General features: G+C 38.6%; 1 protein-coding gene across 11 annotated transcripts in view; it reads left to right on the forward strand.

The window, feature by feature from the left end:
* Nucleotides 1-20,911, forward strand: part of col11a1a (collagen, type XI, alpha 1a) — a 104,639-nt gene that overhangs the window by 74,092 nt on the left and 9,636 nt on the right. For all 11 annotated transcript variants that reach the window (XM_044339794.1, XM_044339790.1, XM_044339787.1 and 8 more), the window contains 15 exons: nt 3,272-3,379; nt 3,526-3,633; nt 4,183-4,236; nt 4,494-4,547; nt 4,796-4,903; nt 9,651-9,704; nt 9,785-9,838; nt 10,067-10,120; nt 11,851-11,904; nt 14,543-14,650; nt 15,060-15,113; nt 15,273-15,326; nt 16,413-16,466; nt 19,134-19,187; nt 20,770-20,877. In XM_044339794.1, coding sequence (XP_044195729.1) covers nt 3,272-3,379; nt 3,526-3,633; nt 4,183-4,236; nt 4,494-4,547; nt 4,796-4,903; nt 9,651-9,704; nt 9,785-9,838; nt 10,067-10,120; nt 11,851-11,904; nt 14,543-14,650; nt 15,060-15,113; nt 15,273-15,326; nt 16,413-16,466; nt 19,134-19,187; nt 20,770-20,877 — 1,080 coding nt within the window. The remainder of the gene's footprint in view (nt 1-3,271; nt 3,380-3,525; nt 3,634-4,182; nt 4,237-4,493; nt 4,548-4,795; nt 4,904-9,650; nt 9,705-9,784; nt 9,839-10,066; nt 10,121-11,850; nt 11,905-14,542; nt 14,651-15,059; nt 15,114-15,272; nt 15,327-16,412; nt 16,467-19,133; nt 19,188-20,769; nt 20,878-20,911) is intronic.

The raw sequence follows: 20,911 nt of genomic DNA on the forward strand, positions 1-20,911 counted from the left end.
CTCAAAGTTACGGGAGAAAATTACATTTATTTATCTGTTTAAACTTTTATTGCCTCAGGTAAGGTTTTGATGAGCAATATGCACTTTTTCAGTTGAGTAGTGCTATACATTCATGAATCTATACACATTTACACATTCTGCTGATGTCCAGCGTTTAAATCATTGAAGCATCCAGGTAAAAGTGCTTTGCTCAAGGATACCACAACTGTAGCTACAGAGGAAGAAGCGCTGAGTTTTCCTCTAAACACATATGAATATATAGTATAAATGTAATTGCACTGAACTAAGTAGAGTGAACTAAGTACATGTGTAATAGGTATAAAATCATTAAGCCATCATGGTCATGTCATCATCATTTTCCAATGAAAGCGTTAGCGGATTTCATCTCTTCCCACTGCACACAGCGATTTGTCATCAGAGCAATCATGCGCTAGAGTAGCTGGGTATCAAGACTGTTTGCTCCATTGCCTTCTGGCACACAGACACAAAAAACAAACCAACAAACACACAACAAAACCACACAGGGAGGAGAGCATCCATATGGTGAGTCACAGAGTCTAGTTATCCCAGGCATTGCTCCCTTCACATCCCTCATCAGTCCCAGAGGTTGCATTCAAGCTCTTTGCGCCTGTACTTCTCAGATTGTTAAAGACTCTAGACTCGAGGTTAGAGTTTGCATGATATCATTGCCTTCTGCTGTTACAAAAACATTTTTTGAGCATTCCTGATTATGAATTTTATTGTTTTTGTTTTTATAAATTTGCACCTACTCGTGTATTTTGTATCAACAGAAAACACAAGCACAAAACACAAGCTGCCAGAAAATATGGCTTAATATGAAAACCTTTTTCATGAAGTCATTTAGTAGGCCCTTATCCTTTCTCTAGACATGTTGATATTACATTTAGCATGCTGTACATTGTTGAAGTTGCATATACTGTATTAGATGTCATTTATTGCAGTATTAAAGTTAAGTTTCCATATAATGTAATTTTCTTCATGGCAAACACTGTGGTTTTCGTTCTACTTCTTTTTCTCTTGATATAATATTCTGCTCAGGAGACACTTACTTGTCTAGTGTTTGGTACTTACTATGCAAGTGTAAACATGTTGATCGTTGAGAATAATCTAGCTACACCACAGCAATGGTAAATGAATACATTTATATCTTCCTACCCAAGGCCACAGATTTCACACAATAAATAAGCTTTAGTTTTAAACTTAAGTTAACTTTTCGCACATCAACATGCATACATATTGTAGACTGTATGTACAAATACTATCTTAACCTTAGACACACTTTCAAATCGGAGGTTGGGTGTGAAAAGGATTATTGAGACATCATATTGCTTGTCCCCCTCACTATCTTCCATGAGTGCATTTAGATTATATTTTTACAAGCAATAACTGCCTTGAATGTTTTTGCAGAGATGGTAATGAAAGTCAAATGACTCTCATGTAGGTTTAAGCCGAGTGTCACTTAGTTTACACTGTAGAGGAGAACACATGGGGTTAGTAGTTAGTATGTGTATATGTTTGAGGGTTTTCCATGTTGAACATTACAGTATTTTGTGTTTCCTGCAGAATGTTATTCTTACCAGGACGTAAGGCCTAAAACTCACACTTTTTTAGAAAGCAGTGTGATTCTTCCTCTAAATGACAGATAATGCATCTCAACCTTCACATAATTGATTAAAAAAAGAACCATTTTTAAATATATAGGTATAGGTTTTGATTTCACAGCCTTAACTGTCTTAATTTATATTTTGTTTCTTTACATGTATTGACAGTTTTATGATAATGCAATGTATTCCTGGAAACATAACGTTAACATGCATGCAGGTACACAGTAAGTTGATTCAGTGCAGCGGAGATAAAAATGCTGAGTGTCATTCACCATCATGTTTTATGGATTTAGTTGAACACTGAGGGGCAAGTTCACAAAATGATTGTGTGGCTTTTGCAGCTGCTAAACCTGCACAAATAAGACAAAAAGAAATCATGTAATTCACAAAGCACCCACAAAGGGTGAAATGCACCCCTAACTGCGTCACCAAGCAAATAGCATCTCAGCGCTCCTTTGCTGTTTGCACGTATTTAAATCAGGTAATATGCATACATTTGGTGCAAAATTGGCCCCTTTCTACACAAGTGAGCCTCATTGCAAAAACAGTCCAATTCACAAAGATAAGTGCCATTGCCCACATGCAGTTAGAGTGAAATTATTAGTGTCTTCAGAGAGTTGGTGGTAACTGAAGCGCATTTATAAGGGGTAGCAGAACCAGAGCTCCGCTCAAACTCATTTATTTTGTTAGAGGATGCAGTGACGGGATGCAATCACAGTTGTGTCATGAAAACTAAATGAATAAAGCTCCCCTACATTGTCATTTTTGAAAATACATGAGAAAAAAACGGAGTGAATGAAAAATAAGGTTATTACATAAACGAATAAACAAATTAAATCCCAAATATGTTTTTTCTCTGTCACATTTAAATTCCTTGCTTGAATTTTATTAGGAATGTCTCTGCTCCTTGTTGATCAGGACTTGTAGCTTGCAGTCTGAAAATTTGATTTTTCTCTTTCGCTCTGCCATTGTCCTGCCTACTGTGTTCTTGGTGTAAAAGCAACATTTATACTTTGCCACATGAATAACTGCAATCAGACACAAAACAAGGGCAAATTGCACTCAGCTGCAAAACTTTATAGTGTATTTGTGCTGTAATATGATTAGTGCAATAACTTTTGTTGCAAGTGATGCACATTTCATGGTGCCATCAGAGGCCACAATTCATTCTTTGTGAATTCACCTCACAGTTCCTGTATTTGAGTACTGATCCAACGCAGCCACAAGCTTCCCTATTAATGCATTTCCAGCAGCAGGAGTGAGCTGCTCAGAGCTTAAAGAGCCACCAAGGCGTCAGCACCCGAACAGCGGATAATGCCTGATGCTTTCAAGGAGCAGCACTGCTTTATTAGAACTTAAAAGCCACCTTTCACTGTGTGTTGCTCTTGCTGTTTTCTCAGTTTTCCTCTTAGAAAGGGTTTGTGTATGTGTGTATTAATCCATTAGCAGTGGAACTCAGTTGAGTCTTGCTTTGTAGCTGTCTTAATGGCAATGGTTATTGTTCAGCATACTCAGGTTATATTTATGTGCAGACTGACAAAACTAGATATATCTTTGTAGATAAAACCTGGCTTCCGCCTTTTATTTTTCATTCATTATTTCTCTTTCTCACACTCACACTCTTTCTCCCTCTTACACACACACAGGGTTCCCCTGGTGAGAGAGGTTCTGCTGGTCCAGCTGGTCCCATTGGCCTATCTGGTAGACCTGGCCCTCAGGGTCCCCCAGGGCCCGCTGGAGAGAAGGGAGCACCTGTAAGTATTTTATTTCTCTCCCACAGAGGCAGACAAAAAATGTCTGTCAACTTAACAGTTTCTTTCTTTGTTTCTCTTCCTTTGACCCTCAGTTCTGCTGATTTTAGTTTTCAAAATATAATATGAACAAATGTCTGTTCTTCTAGGGTGAGAAAGGACCTCAAGGTCCAGCTGGTCGTGATGGTGTCCAAGGTCCTGTCGGTCTGCCCGGGCCTGCTGGACCCCAGGGTCCACCTGGAGAGGATGGTGACAAGGTCTGTTAACCACACTCACCACCCCCCATTTTATCCTGTCAGTCCAGTTACAACTCCCCTCTCCATTCCCAGACTGGGATACGTTTTGGGACTGAACCAGATTGCCAATCAATCTTCATTCCCATGTTCACAGTCAGGCCATCTGCATCAAAAATATGTCTGTCTTTTCTCCTCACTGTTGCCTATCCATCTTCATAACCAAATGTGCCAGCAAACGCAATCAGAGGATATGTAAAAGTGAAATACTGCTGCTGGTTTCATCTCCTGCAATCATTATGCCCCTTAAGGTTCCTATCAGGGATTCTATTGAGCTGCCAAACAATTGTCACTGCAGAGGTTTGCTGTGCAATGAACTAGAGGTTTAAAAACTTATATCTCCATATTTTTGCACCTATACAGTGCTGTGTCAAGATTATGGCTACAGATAATAGTTGTTTGTGTTAAGCCGAGGGTTTTCAACGATTTTTCATAAGCTGTTGACATTTAGAGAAGAAGCAAGGCTAATCTGAGATGGTTGACTGTTTATGTGTGTATGTGTGTCTTTCCTAGGGAGAGGTTGGAGAGCCCGGTCAGAAGGGAAGCAAAGCCGACAAGGGAGAACAGGTGAGTTATGGGAGGCAAAGTCCACCCACTCCTTTCTTGCAAACACATTTACATCCATTATTCGCAGTAATTCAGGAGTTGGTGATGTTACATAGTTTTCAATGAATATCTACTTACACAAACATACTCATCATGCTAACGTTCATAACACAATAAGAGTGAGCTGTGTTTTATCACAAAACCATACATGAGTGTTTTTACATTTGTGTGACCATTTTGGGATGTCTTTATAATAACTTTTTCTTATTTGTGTTCAGGGTCCTCCTGGACCAGCTGGTCTCCAAGGTCCCATAGGTGCCCCAGGTCCTGCTGTAAGTACAACTCACCTATCTTGCACTGACAAAATTGCGGTAATGGAACATGAATGAGTGGTGTCTGTAGCATCACAAACCAGACAGAGACAGACAGAAAAACTGGAAGCTGACAGCTTAAGCTTAAGTTCAGCTTAGATAGCCTCAAATTTCTTAATCACAGACCATGCAGATAACATAGTTGAAATCTGCAAGATGTTAAACCTGAGCAGAGGGTCACAAGAAGATGTGTGTCTGTTGTTTCTCAGGGAGCTGATGGAGAGCCTGGGCCCAGAGGTCAGCAGGGTATGTTTGGACAGAAGGGAGATGAAGGTTCCAGAGGTTTCCCTGGACCCCCTGGTCCCATTGGTCTGCAGGTTAGTATCATTCACACATGTACACACGTGCAAACACATGCTACAAATATAAAGAGTAACTTACATTAAGCCCATATGGTGCTTGTTTATATAGTGTTCCTGTTTGTGTCATGTAAACACCTGTCTCGCATAACTCTCACTATTGAGGTCTACATTTTACAAAGCCAGCTATGATTACAAACAGCAAGAGCCATTATGGGGCTCCTCTTTTATACATTTATACTGGCTTTCCTTTGCAGTAGTGCAGCACAATTTCATTTGTCTTTGTTTATGCTATGGGTACATTGAGACCTTCAGTTAATAAATATTGTGTAGATAATTAATTTATTTACCAATCCAATTTTACATTAGCAATAAAGACATAATGTGTGAGATATAGATGAAACAATTAGTTGATTAATGGATTAGTCAATAGACAAAGAAGTATTTAGCTACTATTTTGATATCCGCCTAATCATTTACATCAAAATTACAAACCGTCTCTGGTTCCAGCTTCTCAAATGTGAAGATTTGCCGCTTTCTCTGTTTTATAACATTGTAAAGTGAATATCTTTGGGGTGTGGTTGGACTTTTAAAGACACCATCTTGGGCTTTGGGAAATTGTGATAAGTATTTTTCACAATTCTCTGATTTTATAGATGGAGCGATTAATCGATAAATTAAGAAAATAATCGGTAGATTAATTGAGCAAAGATGTTTTCATTAGTTGCAGCCTTAGTTTAAGACAGTGAGGCAGCACTGTTAATATGCGCAAAAATGAATGAAAAACAAAAGCCAAAACAAAGGCCAAACCTGCTTTCACCACCTTTCCATTGACATTACACACTGACTGGACTCACAGTAGAAAATAGGGGAAGTTCTGCCGTCGGTAATGCCACTCGTATCTGATGCACTTTCATTTGTGTCAGAAGTGTCATCGACATGAAACAAGACAGAATTAGACAGAATGCTGCACTGGTACGATGAAAGGGACACATCTCTATGCAAAATTCTTCAAATTGGTTTCAAATCAATCTTGACCTATTTCCAGATTTTTTCACTTGTTTAAAGACAATATTTTTTTCAATTATAGAGTAAATGATTTATTAAGATGAAATGTTAGTATGGCTAGACATTTCTGTGACAGAAACATGTCTAAATATCTTACATATATCTAATATGAAATTAGATAATGGTTATTGCACTTTCCTGTCTGGAGGGAAGTCGGACAATGTTCATTTTGTCTATCTCAGTTTCATCCATATTTAGTCCAACACGTAGAGTATCAGTGGAATATGGGTGCATCAAAACAGCCATGCCAATTATTTTCCATATAACACCACACACCTGTGGTTGCCTTGTGCATGTTGGCCCGAGTGGACGTCCCACTCCTGTGACCAAATATGCTACTGTCATATTTTCCAGCTGCTTTTGGGAGTGCTGACACTCCAGGGTATTTCTCAGACTTGCTCCTACTGCACTGATACTGCGTCCCTTGTCAGGAGATAGCATTTCTCCTTCTTTAGTCTTGTAGCTGTCACCTTGGATGAGGGGAAACTTTTTTTTTATATAGTGCAATACAAGTGACCAACATGAAGACAAATATGACACAGCACAAGACAAGAGGAAGAACTGAAACAAAAGGGGGGAAAAGGGAAACCAGTAGCAACAAAAACAACAACAACAACATGAAAAACAAGAAAAAGCATAATGTTTGGCCTAGATTTTATTATTGTAGTACGCATGCGTGTAGGTAAGCGTGTGTGTGTTAGTGTGTGCGTGTTTGTGTGGGTGGGTAGGGTTTCTGTGTGAAAGATATAGAGGATAGAGAGAGCAAAAGGTGGAGACAGTATTAACCAAAGAAAGAAAGAAAGAAAGAAAGAGAAAAAGAAAAAAATAAAATAGCTAAGTTGCTCTTGGAGGGCATCTCTGGTTGGGTTCTAAGTATAAAGAGGCGTCGAGGTGGATCTGGGGCGGGTCAAGTCAAGACAGCTGGGTCAGGGCAGAATTTCATGTATTTATGTATTTTTATTTATTTTCCCTCCCTTTTACTCCTTTCTTTTTTTGTTTGCTTGTTTTATCCTTTTTTATTCTTAATTTTTAGCTCTTTTCCCCTTCTCCTCTTCCTTGCTTTCTTTGCTCCCCTGCCTTCTTCAGGCTGCCACCAGGCCCGTAGGTGGTAGCTGGCCTGTTGCAGGATGAAGGGAAACTTATTGCTGAGGTATAAAAATATCCAGACCTCTAAGAGCCACAGTCCTGGCTTCATAAAGATAATATTAAACAAGACATTTCCTGTTGAGCCATATATAGCTGGAGCCAGACTCTTCAGATGAGGAATTGCCTGAAATAGCACACAGTACAATCTTGAATCCAGGGCAGTACTTCAAAATAATTTTATATGCATCATGTTGTTCATATTTTGTGCAATGCTGTTATAACAATATACCATTATAACCATACATCTGGATTATACTATGGGCTACACATTACATGTGTTATAGGACAAGATTGAGATTTTTTCTCAAACATCTATTTTATACACTCTAATCTTTTAACTTTTCATATCTTTTACTACTATGAACTTAGAGTCTGCCATAAAGTGAATTGAAATATGTTTTTTCAGTCAATTACTCACTCTTCCAACCTGTAGTAGCAGTAGCAACGTCTAGTGATGACATAGAATCAGGATCACTCAATTACCTCTCTAAACTGCATGGGGCTATGACACTGTGTCATGTATTCATCCCACACCATGCTACAACGCAAATAAAGACACACAAATTCACATTTACACAGTTGCCCATGCAGTATGTTCCGCTTTGTTTGGATCTGTGGTGTGAGTTGTATTGTGACCTAGCTTTGACTGGTAATATTTACACCTTTCACCTCCACTCACTGGCAACATCTTTTCTCCATCACCACCTGGGTTAGGAAAGGCCAGTAAGGATTTTTTCTCATCAAAATGTCTATTTTGCCACTGCTCCTCGCTACGAATTCTCAAAGACCAACAAGTCTTGTCAGTGTGTATAGAACTTAAGTAGAAGACATTATCATCAGTATTACAATTTACTTATTTGTTATTCATCTGTAAAGTAGATTCTACCTGTCCAAGGACATAGTTTAAGCTTAAATATTAGGATGATTTGAAGAGGTATGTCAGCTTGCAAAAACATACCCATAAACTAATCTACACTACAACTAGGGTTAATGATGTTTTGTAGCACCATAATAATAATTTAACAAGGTAGGACCTTCCCGTAGTAGCAGCCCATTTGTTAGTAATTATCGGTTTTATTAGTAAGCAGCATCTTAAAATAAACACGTTAAGAGTTTACTGCAGAGATTGGGGTCATTGTGTTGATGAAATTACTTAGACTACTGCTCATTCCAAGGTGCTATCCTATCTCTGCAGGATTGTATTCAATGGACTTTTAATTGGGAGTAATTCACTTCCCATCGCAATTCCATTAATTGCGCGGACTGACCTGCTCCAATAGTCAGTTCCTCATTGAGCACATTTAGCATTCCGCATAATTAGTAGCACATCTAACGATCTCAGACTAGAGGAGACCTTTACACAGATGAGATTTCTCAGCATGGGAGGAATCAGCATGCAGTACACACACTTTTTAACATCCACCGAAAAAACTTGCTAACAGGGGCATGAACACATACATATTTAAATGTAGGGCAATGCACACATACCACACACACACACACACAAACTTACAACAGTCAGCAAAGAGTCTTTTGTTTTTCCCTCAGCTGCATGAGTATTAGAGGTTGGTGTAAGCACATGTAGAGGAATTGAAGTCTTTGATATCATATCTTGCAACCTTACACCTAACACTGATGACAAACTGCCTCTGAATCAAGAGCAGACACACACAGAAGGAAAAGCTGCGTACGGCAATTTAATCACAGCAATTACTGGCAGAAATGTCAGGGATCAAACGCACATATGAGGTCTTGACCAGGCTGCTCATTTAACATGCATGAGCGAGTTGGATCTGTGTCTCCACCTTTGAGGGAAGACGAGCAAGTCACTGACTACTACTAAAAAGGAGAGCAAACAGAAAAGGGGTATTTTCTTCATGTTTGTGGAATTGGAGGCAGAATTGCATAAAATCATTTCAGACTTTGCCTGAGTATTTATAAGAAAGCTTAAACCACCTGTTGTGGTCAAACCCAAGTGTGGAGATATGTGATATATTACTGAGTTCCTCATTAAAAGCAGCTATTTTAGAAAATCTAACTAGATCAGACCTTTTAATGTATTTCATCTTCTTAAAAGATTAAAATAAAATAAAATTTCCTCTGTCATTACTTAATTACACTGCTTTCAGTACTACTAGTGCTCTATTTTCTTTGTCCACATAAGACTGACTAGTTTTTGTAGGTATGTGGCTGATCTTGTAGTATACCTGTTCTTGGCCATGCTCACCATATTTTCATTGAATATTTCATTGAACAGATAATAGAACAAGACTGCAGTTAAAACATGGATTCAACTAATTCATTTATGCATGTTCTGGCCCACAGATATATTTAATATTTCAGTGCATCACTACAATGTATTCCAGCAGTCAAATCCAATCTCAAATTAAATCTCAAGCAGGAACAGCTGTTGTGAATACAGTTAACAGCATAAACAAATTTAAATCATTAAGAAAACCTTTGCTTATTCATGCAATAGCACCTTGTGTTTGTAACATGATTGTTTTCTTGTATGATAATATGTTTGTGAATTCATTTTTCTCATTCTCAGGGGCTTCCTGGACCTCCTGGTGAGAAAGGAGAGAACGGTGATGTCGGCCCCATGGTAAGAGATACATCTGCTTCTTGTAAGTTGTCTTACAATTGTTAAATAGACTTAAACAACACTGTATCTCTTTTCTGCAGGGCCCTCCTGGTCCCCCTGGTCCCAGAGGTCCTCAAGGTCCTAGTGGAGCTGATGTATGTATGGCTAATTGATGACAATGTATTTATATAAAAAAACCATATCACCTGTATAGATTAAAAAGGATCTGTTCCATGTAAGACTGTGACATAATGCAAATAACTACATCCTAAGTGGTTTTACTTTACCTACTGTATCTTACACTGCAAAGCCTCAATATCATCAAGTGTCCTCTTCCAAGGTGATGGATGATGACTCATCTTTTTCTTTATTTCCTGCTGCAGGGTCCACAAGGTCCTCCAGGCGGAGTGGGCCCCGTGGGATCTGTGGGAGAGAAGGTAAGCGTCAGAACATGGCACCCAAGGGTGTTCTGCCTGCCTAGCATGGTGGGCACTGAGACTGTGAAATATTGCTGGCCCACCCCTTCCAGCCCACTCTAGACCACCCAGCTGCCTCTCTTTGTTACCACCTGCAGTCTGTTCATTTCATATGCCCAGTCTCTTTTTTTCTGAATTAGTGCTTTGACACTATTAATGTCTATTTTACAACGCTTCCAACAAGATTCGTCCATTTTACTGCCATTTGGCAGACGGCTGAACTATAAATACTTAATGCTGTACCACGGCTGTTAAAATGACTCTGGAATATGAAACATGAGGGGCCACCAACACTTTAGGAGGGCACTTGGAGTACAGTAACTTTTAACACCTTTGATAATCAACTACAATTATGGACTATAATGTTCCTACAATGCAGAGAAGTTAAAAGGCTTGCTTTTGTTGACATTAAGTTGACACATTAGCCATCCTCTATATTTTCTTTAACCTCTTAAACTCCACAAAGATGACAGCATCCTCGGCCGACATTATTGTCTTTCAGAGACTTTAGCGGGCTCAGTTTTAAAGATTTAGAGTGAAAATACTGGTATCACATGAAACTAGATGACCTTAGGTGTCCACTGGCACCAACCATGTCATGCTAGCTTGTCAGGAAGGGGGCTAAATAACACTCCAAAGTTAGGCTAAATTTTGGTGAGGGAAAAACTGGCATGGCCATTTTCAAAAGGATGCCTTGACCTCTCACCTCAAGATATCTGAATGAAAATGGCTTCTATGAGGACCCATGAGTCTCCTCATTACAGACATGCCTACTTTATGCTAATCCCACGCAGTATTGTGCAAAATCCATGCAGTTTTTTGCATGCAGTATACATATGTTATTTTCGCCTATTCTAAAAATGATGTATTTGAATATTTCTGCATACTGGGGTCTCTAAACGGTCTTGGAATTGCATGAATTGGGTATGACTAGAAAGCTGAGACTCTTGTGGATTCAATGAATCCAATTGTATTCATGTGTGATGATGTTAATCCCCACAGTAACCATTTCATTGTAGTGAGACCATTTTTTGAAACTTGACCTCACTGTATGAAATGACCTATTGTGGCCTCTAGGATAATCACAGTCTCATGAAAGTTTACATCTACAAACTAGAGATCTAGGGCATTCAGAGGATGTATGGCTTTCCTAGGTATATGGACAATAAGGAGGTTTCTGAGCAATTTCCAGAACAGAAGTGCTCACCATCCAATCGCCAATACAATTCTTACCGAAATCTCCAAATGTCAAAAGTTTTTGATATCAAATGATAGCATGGATTTTTCTATGGTGTTCCTCAATGTCTTAATGTGATATTTTGGAGAGATTTTTGACCATTTTTATCAATTCTCAAGTGATCAAAAATGGTTCCATTTTGTACCAAATCTGTGATTGGGGGGAGTGGAAGATGTTAAGCAGTTAGGGTATTCTTTAAATAATTCAAGAAATGTTTTATTTTTATAATATTTTATTTTTTTTATCCATTGCAGAAAGAAATAAATAAAAAAAAGTTCCATTCGTCATTCTGACAGACATGTATTCAAGTTCGCTGCTGTCATTAAGAGTTAGTATGCAGGAGGTGTTTTGTTAAAGTAGGTGTGACTTTTTTCAAATGCTGTGTCTGAATTTGGACTCCATGTATGAGGGAGAATGTTTATCTGTCCGGACACTGACATTTGTCTAACCACAGGGTGAACAAGGTGAAGCTGGAAACCCAGGACCACCTGGAGAGCCTGGAACTGGGGTAAGTAAGTCTGTCAAGCTAAATATATGTTGCAGTCATGTTTTGTGTTTGTATGTCTTTATGTACTGTATGTATGTGTGTGCATGCCTATGTATGTTTGGACATACAGCACATCTTGCAGATAAACATGCATTTCATGTGTTACATTTTCAGTCTTTAACATCACACCCAGCCTTAGTATGAATATTTGTATGGCTTTACTTTTACAATGTAACTTAGCTGTACTTAATTTACTTTAATATACACACCACTAAGGTTGGTAGAATTTATTTTTGCTGCAGCATGGTAGGTAACAGTGTCAGCAGCATCAGCAACACATATTTGTAAGTTATCCACAGTAAAACAGTTGCTTTAATAGATACAAAATCCAAACTAATGGGAACAGTTTTTCCTACAGTGTGACACTGTGTATTCATTGCAGTGAAAATAATTGCTCCTCACATTGAGGCTGGTAGTTCATCTCAGCATGGTTCTTCTGCTTTGCACCACATGTCCACATGGCCTGCCAAATTGAGTCTCTTCCCTGACTCTTAAGACATAATTACCAGGAGGATATGCCTGCTGTTTCTGTTCTAAAGAACAATGATTGCAGCCACTATGAAGCAAGTTGGCTTCAAAACAACAGTAACACACTTTGATGAGTGCAGCTTTTAGCTGTGATTTGTCCTGTTTCAGTAGCTACGGTGGGGCAGTAGTGAGGGACTTTTTGTAGATGCTCTCCAATACCATTTATTTAGGTTTTCATAGAATTAGTGTTGTTGTATTGAATGTCATTTTAAAAGATTTTTGAAAGATTGTATGTTAACTTACTATAACCATATGCTTGCCTGTGTTATTGCCAAACAGAGATTTATGACGATTTATTTAGCTTTTTTTTTACTTTTACCAAACACCCATCATTGATGGCTCTATTAGCTCTAGAGCATCATTTATCATTATTAAGGTACAGCAGCAGATTGAAAAGATGGCCTGTCTCCAGTGGGAGTGGCAGAGGAGTGTGATTACAAGCATTCATAATGTCTCCTGCTAGTTCCCCATCAACTGCTGGTATCATTGACATTTCCAAAGTCAGTGTGCTGCTTAAGGCCCCATCATAAGCACAGTTCAAGCCAATGCCTTTCAGCTGTCTTTTAAATAGAAGTGTTACATTTAGTATCAATGACAATGTGAGAATAATAACTTAAAATTACTACAATATAACATCATTATACAATAGTTTCTACAACAAAAAGAAATGGCATTGAGAAAAATTGAATTGAATAGAATTTAGTCACTACAACGTTCTTGCACTGCTGAAGCAAGGTGGCTCTGATCATAAACCCTGACTGTGAAAAAAACAAAAATTTTGAACAATGTTGATTACTTGTACTCACTTTATTAACATTTCTGTCCTGAGACCTTCATCATGTGAAACTCATACAGACAAACAGTTTATAGATAAACAGCACCATATACTGTATATGTATATTTATCTCAGAAAAAAACACCAATCAAGTTTAATTTAATGTAAATTTTATTTAACTGCTTTGTTAAGGGACCATTTACAATTTCAACACAACTGTTACAACTTGTATTATATTAGAGTCTTCTAAAAGCTCATTTGTATCTTCAGTCCCTTGACAGGCCATTTGAAAACAGGCACTGACACTGTACATTAAACAAACAGACAAACATACAAAGCATTACACTACACGATTAATATATAATGTATTATAAAAACACTATCAAGATGTGGATGTTAACACATTTTAAAAAGAGCTTTGGTGTGTTGTACAAACATGAAGTAAAATGCAGAAACAATAATAACAATGTTGCATTTAGCCAAATGTGGAAATTTAGAGCTATAGTTGAAACTTCAGCTCTCTTATGTCATCTGGTGAAGAGTTGCACTGAACAATGGCATCAACAGAAGAAGCTGACTGCCTAAATGTGGTGCAGCAAAAGGGGACGTACAGTATAATTTCTTATTCAAATCATAATCAGATTTCCCTTGAAATCATATTTTGGCGAATATGCTGGATTCTTTCACGGCACAAAGGAAAAGTGCTTTGTCATATAAAATAGGAAGAGTGCACCATTATATCAGCACAAATGCAATGAAGTGGGGGGTTTCAAAGTTCCTGGCAATGACAGATGGTGAAGAGGAATAAAGGCAGATATGAAAACCATGTTCAACATATTTATTCTCATTAGGGAGCATAGTGTTTCTTAAAAACATTTTAATTTTAAATTAGTGTGACACTGGTGAGGCCAAGATTACCAACCATCTCCCCATGGTCTTAAGTGTAATTCTTCAGAAATAGTGCAGTGATATACTGTATGTACGTTGATGTTTAAGATGCTACACATCAAACATTTTAGATCGAGTTGTCCCTTTGTATCAGGACTGTAGAGGCATAGGAGCTCAGAGAGTTGAAAAACACATGTAGGCATTTCAGTATCATTTCACATCAGCAGTGTTGACCACTCAGAGTTGTTGTCCTCTGTTACGCACACTGAGATTAGCTTTGGATTCAATTTCTCTCAGTGGACTCTGACTGCACGTCAGTTTTTATCCCCTGTTCAGTTCAGTACAGACTCTTGCTGCCACCTGTGGTTCTGATGTAATGAATGCCCTCCACCACCCCTTCCACTATAGGGACCTAAAGGCGAGAGAGGAGAAAAAGGAGAGGCTGGCCCCCCTGGTGCTGCTGGACCTGCTGGTGCCAAAGGACCCCCCGGAGATGATGGTCCAAAGGGCAACCCTGTAAGTCCGCCAAATGCTCTCAAAATCTGTAAAGAGTGTTTTCCGGCACTCAGTCACACAGGCTCAAATGTACTGCTTAAAAGGAAATATCTCCTACCAGCCTTGAGGCAGGCAATTGCATCCTAGAACATATTCAAGAGCTAAAAAGCCTTTTTATTGAGGGAGATTATATATTTTATGTCCGCATGGTAATGGAATGCAGTGAGGCCTTTTCTCATGGATTTGCAAAATCATCATCATTAAGTCCATCAAATTGCCTTCAATGGCCATAACCAGATACACCAGGACTAAATCACTGTCTAAATTACTTACCATGTCCTTAATACCTGTATCCAGGGAAATCGTGTCTCAGCACCAACGCCTCGGGTTCTTTTGCTGCACTGATGCATCTTATTTGTCTCTCTTAAAGGGTCCCGTCGGTTTTCCTGGAGACCCTGGTCCACCTGGAGAGCCAGGTGTTGCTGTAAGTATGAAATCTAAAGCAATATTAACCTTTTATAGGCCCATGTAGACCATATACTGCAGGTTTTAGTATTGTGAATCATAATGTAAACAGTGTGATAGTTATAATATATGATAGATTTAGAAGATATAGTCTAACCTGCACATCTTTCTTGTACAGGGCACGGATGGAGAGGCAGGAGAGAAGGGAGAGGATGGTGAGGCTGGTCAACCGGTAAGTTGTTGTCATTTCACAGTATACAGAGCAAACACATGTCTGCATAAGCATATACTTTATCATATTGTGTATATGGTAGGGGTTCTTTGCAAGCACATAATATAATCTCATTATTTTGACAATCAGCTACATTGTCACTGCGCATGAATGAGTATGAATATCGCTTGTTTATGTCATTATGTTGTTACATTATAGTAGTCCACCACAAGTTTGCCTGCAGTGAAAGTTGTAATTATATCTAGTGAGTAAATAATTTACACTGCAGCATTTTAATTCATGATATTTACTTCATACTCTTGGGTGTAGGGTAAATGGACTTATCTGCTTTGCACATTCTGTAGATTCATTAAGTGTGATTAGAAATAAAAGCCAAACAGTAATGTGCTGGCCCTGTGTAAAGCGCAACAAATCACAGCTCTTATTAACATTTATGAATGCAAATAAGCCTTTATCATTGCCAAAGAAAAACAAAGAAAATCTGATATTTATGCTTTGTAAAGTAATATATTTGAGTTTTTGATTATGAATACTGATTGTGTGCTTCAATGCTACAGTGAAAAATAGTGTTTAGTGTGTGGAGAGAGAATAGTGTATACAGTATAATTGTTCAGTGTTAGAGAGAGTCAGTGACTTAGAGAGGAAAATATATGTCTCCCTCTGTTATTCATATGTATACATAACTGTGTACACCTATAAAACAGCTGAACAACTCTGCTTTCACTTCTCAGTACTGTGAAATACTATTTACCAGTGCAAATGATAAAAATTGGTCTGATAGCTTGCAATTAACTCAGAGATAATTGGATGAAAGTGTCTCAGGGAGCAGAGTATCATTTCAGTCAGTGCAGAGCCTCATCCAACTTTAGGTTTTGGCTCAACTCTTCTGGACTATCCTGGGGTTGAATATTCCCTAAATGTCAATATGCTCTCTGTGTTATTGTCCTTTTGGCAGACATAACGAGAGATTTAGTGAAGCATGCTGTGCTCTCATCAAAATTCATATTTTATTATATCTATTAAATTTTTTTTTTGTCTTTGTCTTTTAATAGCATCTTGCATTTCTGTTTTCTTGCTTGTTTTCAGGGACCACCAGGTCCATCAGGAGAAGCTGGTCCACCTGGCCCACCTGGCAAGAGGGTGAGTTCAAGGCCATTAAGACTAATTTTATTCCATTTTTATTTGTGTGTATGCATCATTGATGTGCTTTGGGTACTAATCCAAGATAGACCAGATTGATGATCCCGATTAGCGGCATTTCATTATTACAAGAGTGAGTTGTTTTGATATGAAATCTCTTACTGACCAAAGATTTTGTTAGTGTTAAATTTATGACTCAACAAGCCCATGTCAAATTTCTTAGCCATGTTTTAAAATGGATGAAGGGAGTGTATATCTGTTGGCATTGTACAGTAGCTCCTTAGCCAACCGGTATCCCTCCTCGCTGCAATAATTCCTCCTCAACAACTCAATCTCGACAGTAAAGCAGGAGAGATTCATTTTCATTAAAAGTAGAGTGCGGGAAACAAAGTGGGAGATTTAAGGGGTCAAAGCGTTGCGCTGTCTGCGAAGAAAAGCCGCCTCAAAGCCTGTTGAGAAATGAACGTCAGGATGTGAAAATCATGAATCAATTCTTTTTTTTCCTAGCAAGAAATTGAAAAGGCTTACCAAAAAATAGCTTGAAAAAAGGAGCCCTGGGTTCTAAACTCCTTGTGGCAGTGGGAAGAAAGTGAGAGAGATATAGCAAGTCTGACACATTATTGATCCATGGCTGCCTGACTGACAGCTGGAGCAAAACAAAGGCATAACACGGACATGGTAAAGTCGTTAAGAGATTATGAGAGGAGAGGGGTGGGATGTAGGAGTTCCCACCTCCAAACCCCCCCTTCAAAAAGCAATAACTTTAATTTAATTGGTGTTTATGGTATTTTTGGGGCATTATCATTGAAGGGGATTTTGGTCAGGCATTACAAGAGGAACTAGGTCTTTACTATACTACTGAACACTTCTCAAAGTCTGAGTTACGATAGAATACAAAGATTTTACCACATTAAAAGTTAATATTCCCATGATGTTCATTCTCACTCCATCCGGTTAGTGGATCCCCTTCATGAACTCCACAGTAGGAAGCTGAGATATCTGAGTGAAATATCAGAGCCAGTAAGCTTCTTTTTGAATGCACACAACCAAGATGGAACATTAACATATTTCCAATATGACATGAAGCTTTAAGTCCACATGAAAATCAGCAGCTATTCTCCTGAATTTTGAAAGAAAAGTCACAATTTCAAGTGACTGACTGCATTTCAAAGAAAGACTCTGTGACTCAGTCCAATGGGGACAAAAACATGTCATGCATTTTTAAACCAGGGTTGATTGCTTTTTTAATATGCCCAATGAAATTTACATTCTGAGTATTTAGCATGGTATCAGCATATGCTGCACCTAAATGGCCTAGGGATTATGGTAAGGAAAAGGGCTATTTTATCACACACGGGTCTTTAATCGCTTGGGAGGGGAAAAAAGGACCTAAAATGATCCCTGCTACTTCCCAACAGGTTGCTCCTTTGAATACATAATTTCACAGCTAGAGTTGTTTAGGATCTGCTGGCCCTTGTTGTGTCCTCTCAGCATTTTGCATGTAGAAATGTGCAATAATCCTTAAAGCTCTCTCCAGCTCAGCCTCTGATTCTGAATAAGTCAATTTAGCATTGCACCAAATTTAATATCATTGGATTTACTATTGTCTTGATACTGAAAATTAATTCAGCTTTGCTTCTTGATAAAAGTAATGTGGAATTGCTCATTAACCTCATCTGGTTTTAATTCTTTTTATCTGGGTTCAGGTCACTCCTTAATTTTTTTTATCCTTTTATCCATTCTCAGTGATGGTTAGCAATTTTGTGCGATTAAGAAGAGTAATAAACTGTGTCTCATACACCTGATGCTGCAGAGCCAACAAAAAGATTTTCTGGCAACCTTGAAAAAGAGAACACACCTACACATTGACTCTGGTCACTGTATATCGTGCTACAATCGCAATGGCTCTTTGTGCTGATCAAGAGCCTGCCTCTTCACCACCAGTGAGAGGTACACATCAGGAGAAGATGAAAGCTCCAAGACAGGAGGCGAGCTCACATTATAGGCTCTCAGTCAATAGCACTCAGGCTGCAGTCGGCCAGATCAGAGTGAAATTTGGATGGAGAGCGGTTTTGAAGAGGGACGACTGGAGGTGGAGTTGAAAGAAATTATTGTGGGGCTGAGAGATCCTGACCAGAAAGAAAAGATGACCTGCCAATCCCTGGCATGACTGAAGTAGGATGTGTGTGTTCTCTCTCTGTACACTCTGCATGATCGTATATCTTTGTGGCCAAACAAAGGCATGTCCAAGTCACTCAAATAGATCCTGACACAACTGAAGTAGTGCACATTCAAGGGCATTTTATTATCACTCTTGTTCAAAGACAGCACCCACCAAGTATTTATCAGGCAAGACAATTGTTCAATATGAAATCTAATAGAAGTAAACTGAAATGCCAAGAGGCTGGAGAGACAACCAGACAAGATCTACGGTGATGACTATCATTCATTGCTTAAGACCAAAGCATTTATACAGCAAACATTGTGAGTTGTACATCATTTTCATAGAAGTAAATCAAAAATACAAAAACTGTTATTTTTGCTTAATTATGTCTCTGAAACGGTCAATGGTGATCAGTCACTTGTCTGTACAGTCTGGATGTACAGTTTGAGTGTGTGTTGATGTTGTGTTGAAATGCTAAAGCACTGTCCTGTCATCCTCCTCAGGGACCTCCGGGGGCCGCTGGTGCAGAGGGCAGGCAAGGAGAGAAAGGCGCTAAGGTAACAAAATCAATGCACCCTTTGCACAGTAGAGCCATCTCAGCAAGTCCCTTGGCTGTCCTCCCCCCCTCACCGTGCCCACATTGTTCCCCGTCTTGAATTAAAAGCACAGAAAAGCAGATGTAATTTAATTTCCACTGTAGATTAGATGGAAATTTATGGACGCAGTCTATTTGAGTAAAACTAAGTTTCACTTGTTTCTTGCATTGTTCTGTGGCTTAATTTCAAGACCGACAAAAGGAGTCAACGCTTTTTATGTCTAGCCCTCAGGTATTCAGAGTTATCATGCTTTTCTTTTTAGTGTGAATCAGAGCTCACTGAAATTGCTCTGAGTCTGCATTTTTACATCAATCTCCAGGTTTCATCAGTGTGTATCTATACATATTGCATACTGTATATCAACCAGATTGACTACAAAAAGATACCTCACTTCTCATTTATTCCAATGGCTACATAGGTATAGATGTAAAACTCAATTTTCCGGTATGCTTTTGCAATGTCATATGTTAATAGCATTATGAACTCTTTATATAATAAAGCATTTTTTTCTATATTCCACAGTTAATGAAACACGTTACATGCTCTATCATTGTTTTTAAAATGAAACATCTGCCTTGAATTTGTGCTTTCTTGAAAGAAAGAAAGAAAGAATTACAGCTGTCTCTTACATACCTCCCCACATTTGAGGATCCCAATAATACACAGTGGTTGTATTAAATTCAGTAAAGTAGCTCTGGCTGCTTTGCAGTAAGTCCCTCCTCTATAAATAGCTTGCAGCCCAAACTTGATATCTTATTTTCATGTACTCTGTCTAGTCACTGTGCATGTTGATGTATTTTAGATAACAGTTGGTCAGTATTCTGCTGTGGCACTCTCTGATCTTTGGGCTATACTAGTTTTCACATGGACTTCAAATGAAAACAGCAGGATGCAGCAACATCCATTGTTGTGCCTGTTCTGACCCTTGAGGAACAGAAGCACTTTGGCTCATTTGTTAACTCAGACTCATGTTTACGTGTCCCCATTTGCCCAATCTACACCCTGCATACTGTTTCAGCATAATTTAAAGCTAAAAGCAGCCCACACCTGAATTCTGATTTAAAAAATACTCTGAGATGCCAAGAGGCTCTCATAGAAAACCTGACAACCCGATATCAAGTGTTATTTATGTGCTGCAGTCGTTTTGCATGCTGTTATAATTTGCAGTGTTATATATATTATATAAAATAGCAATTCAGTTTATTTGCTAGTTTTTTTTGTTAATTTTGTTTATTCAACTGTTTGATGTTTTGATCAAAGACATTCTGAATTTCAAGGTAGTAACATCTCACACATTTTCCCCAATCACTATATCTTTTCCTGCCATCATGGGAGGAAAACACAATACTTCTTTGACATTCATTTGATTCTCCTCAAAATATAATTGAAATATCAGCAGCTTTGATCCAAAAATGTTAGTTTTATACATCAGGTGAACCCTATGTTTAGTTAAATCATCTTATTATCATTATTACAATAACTTTGAATCCCTGGATATTGTTATATTGTTCAGCCTGAGTCACAACTCCTGTTTATCCTCTAGGGTGAGGCCGGTGCTGAGGGTCCAGCAGGTAAAACAGGACCAGTTGGGCCCCAGGGACCTTCAGGAAAGCCTGGTCCAGAGGGTCTACGTGGAATCCCCGGCCCTGTCGTAAGTCTGAGTTACAACAATGATCTTTCCCGCT

The sequence above is a fragment of the Thunnus albacares genome, chromosome 21 (genome assembly GCF_914725855.1).
Source record: "Thunnus albacares chromosome 21, fThuAlb1.1, whole genome shotgun sequence".
NCBI classification, from domain to species: domain Eukaryota; kingdom Metazoa; phylum Chordata; class Actinopteri; order Scombriformes; family Scombridae; genus Thunnus; species Thunnus albacares.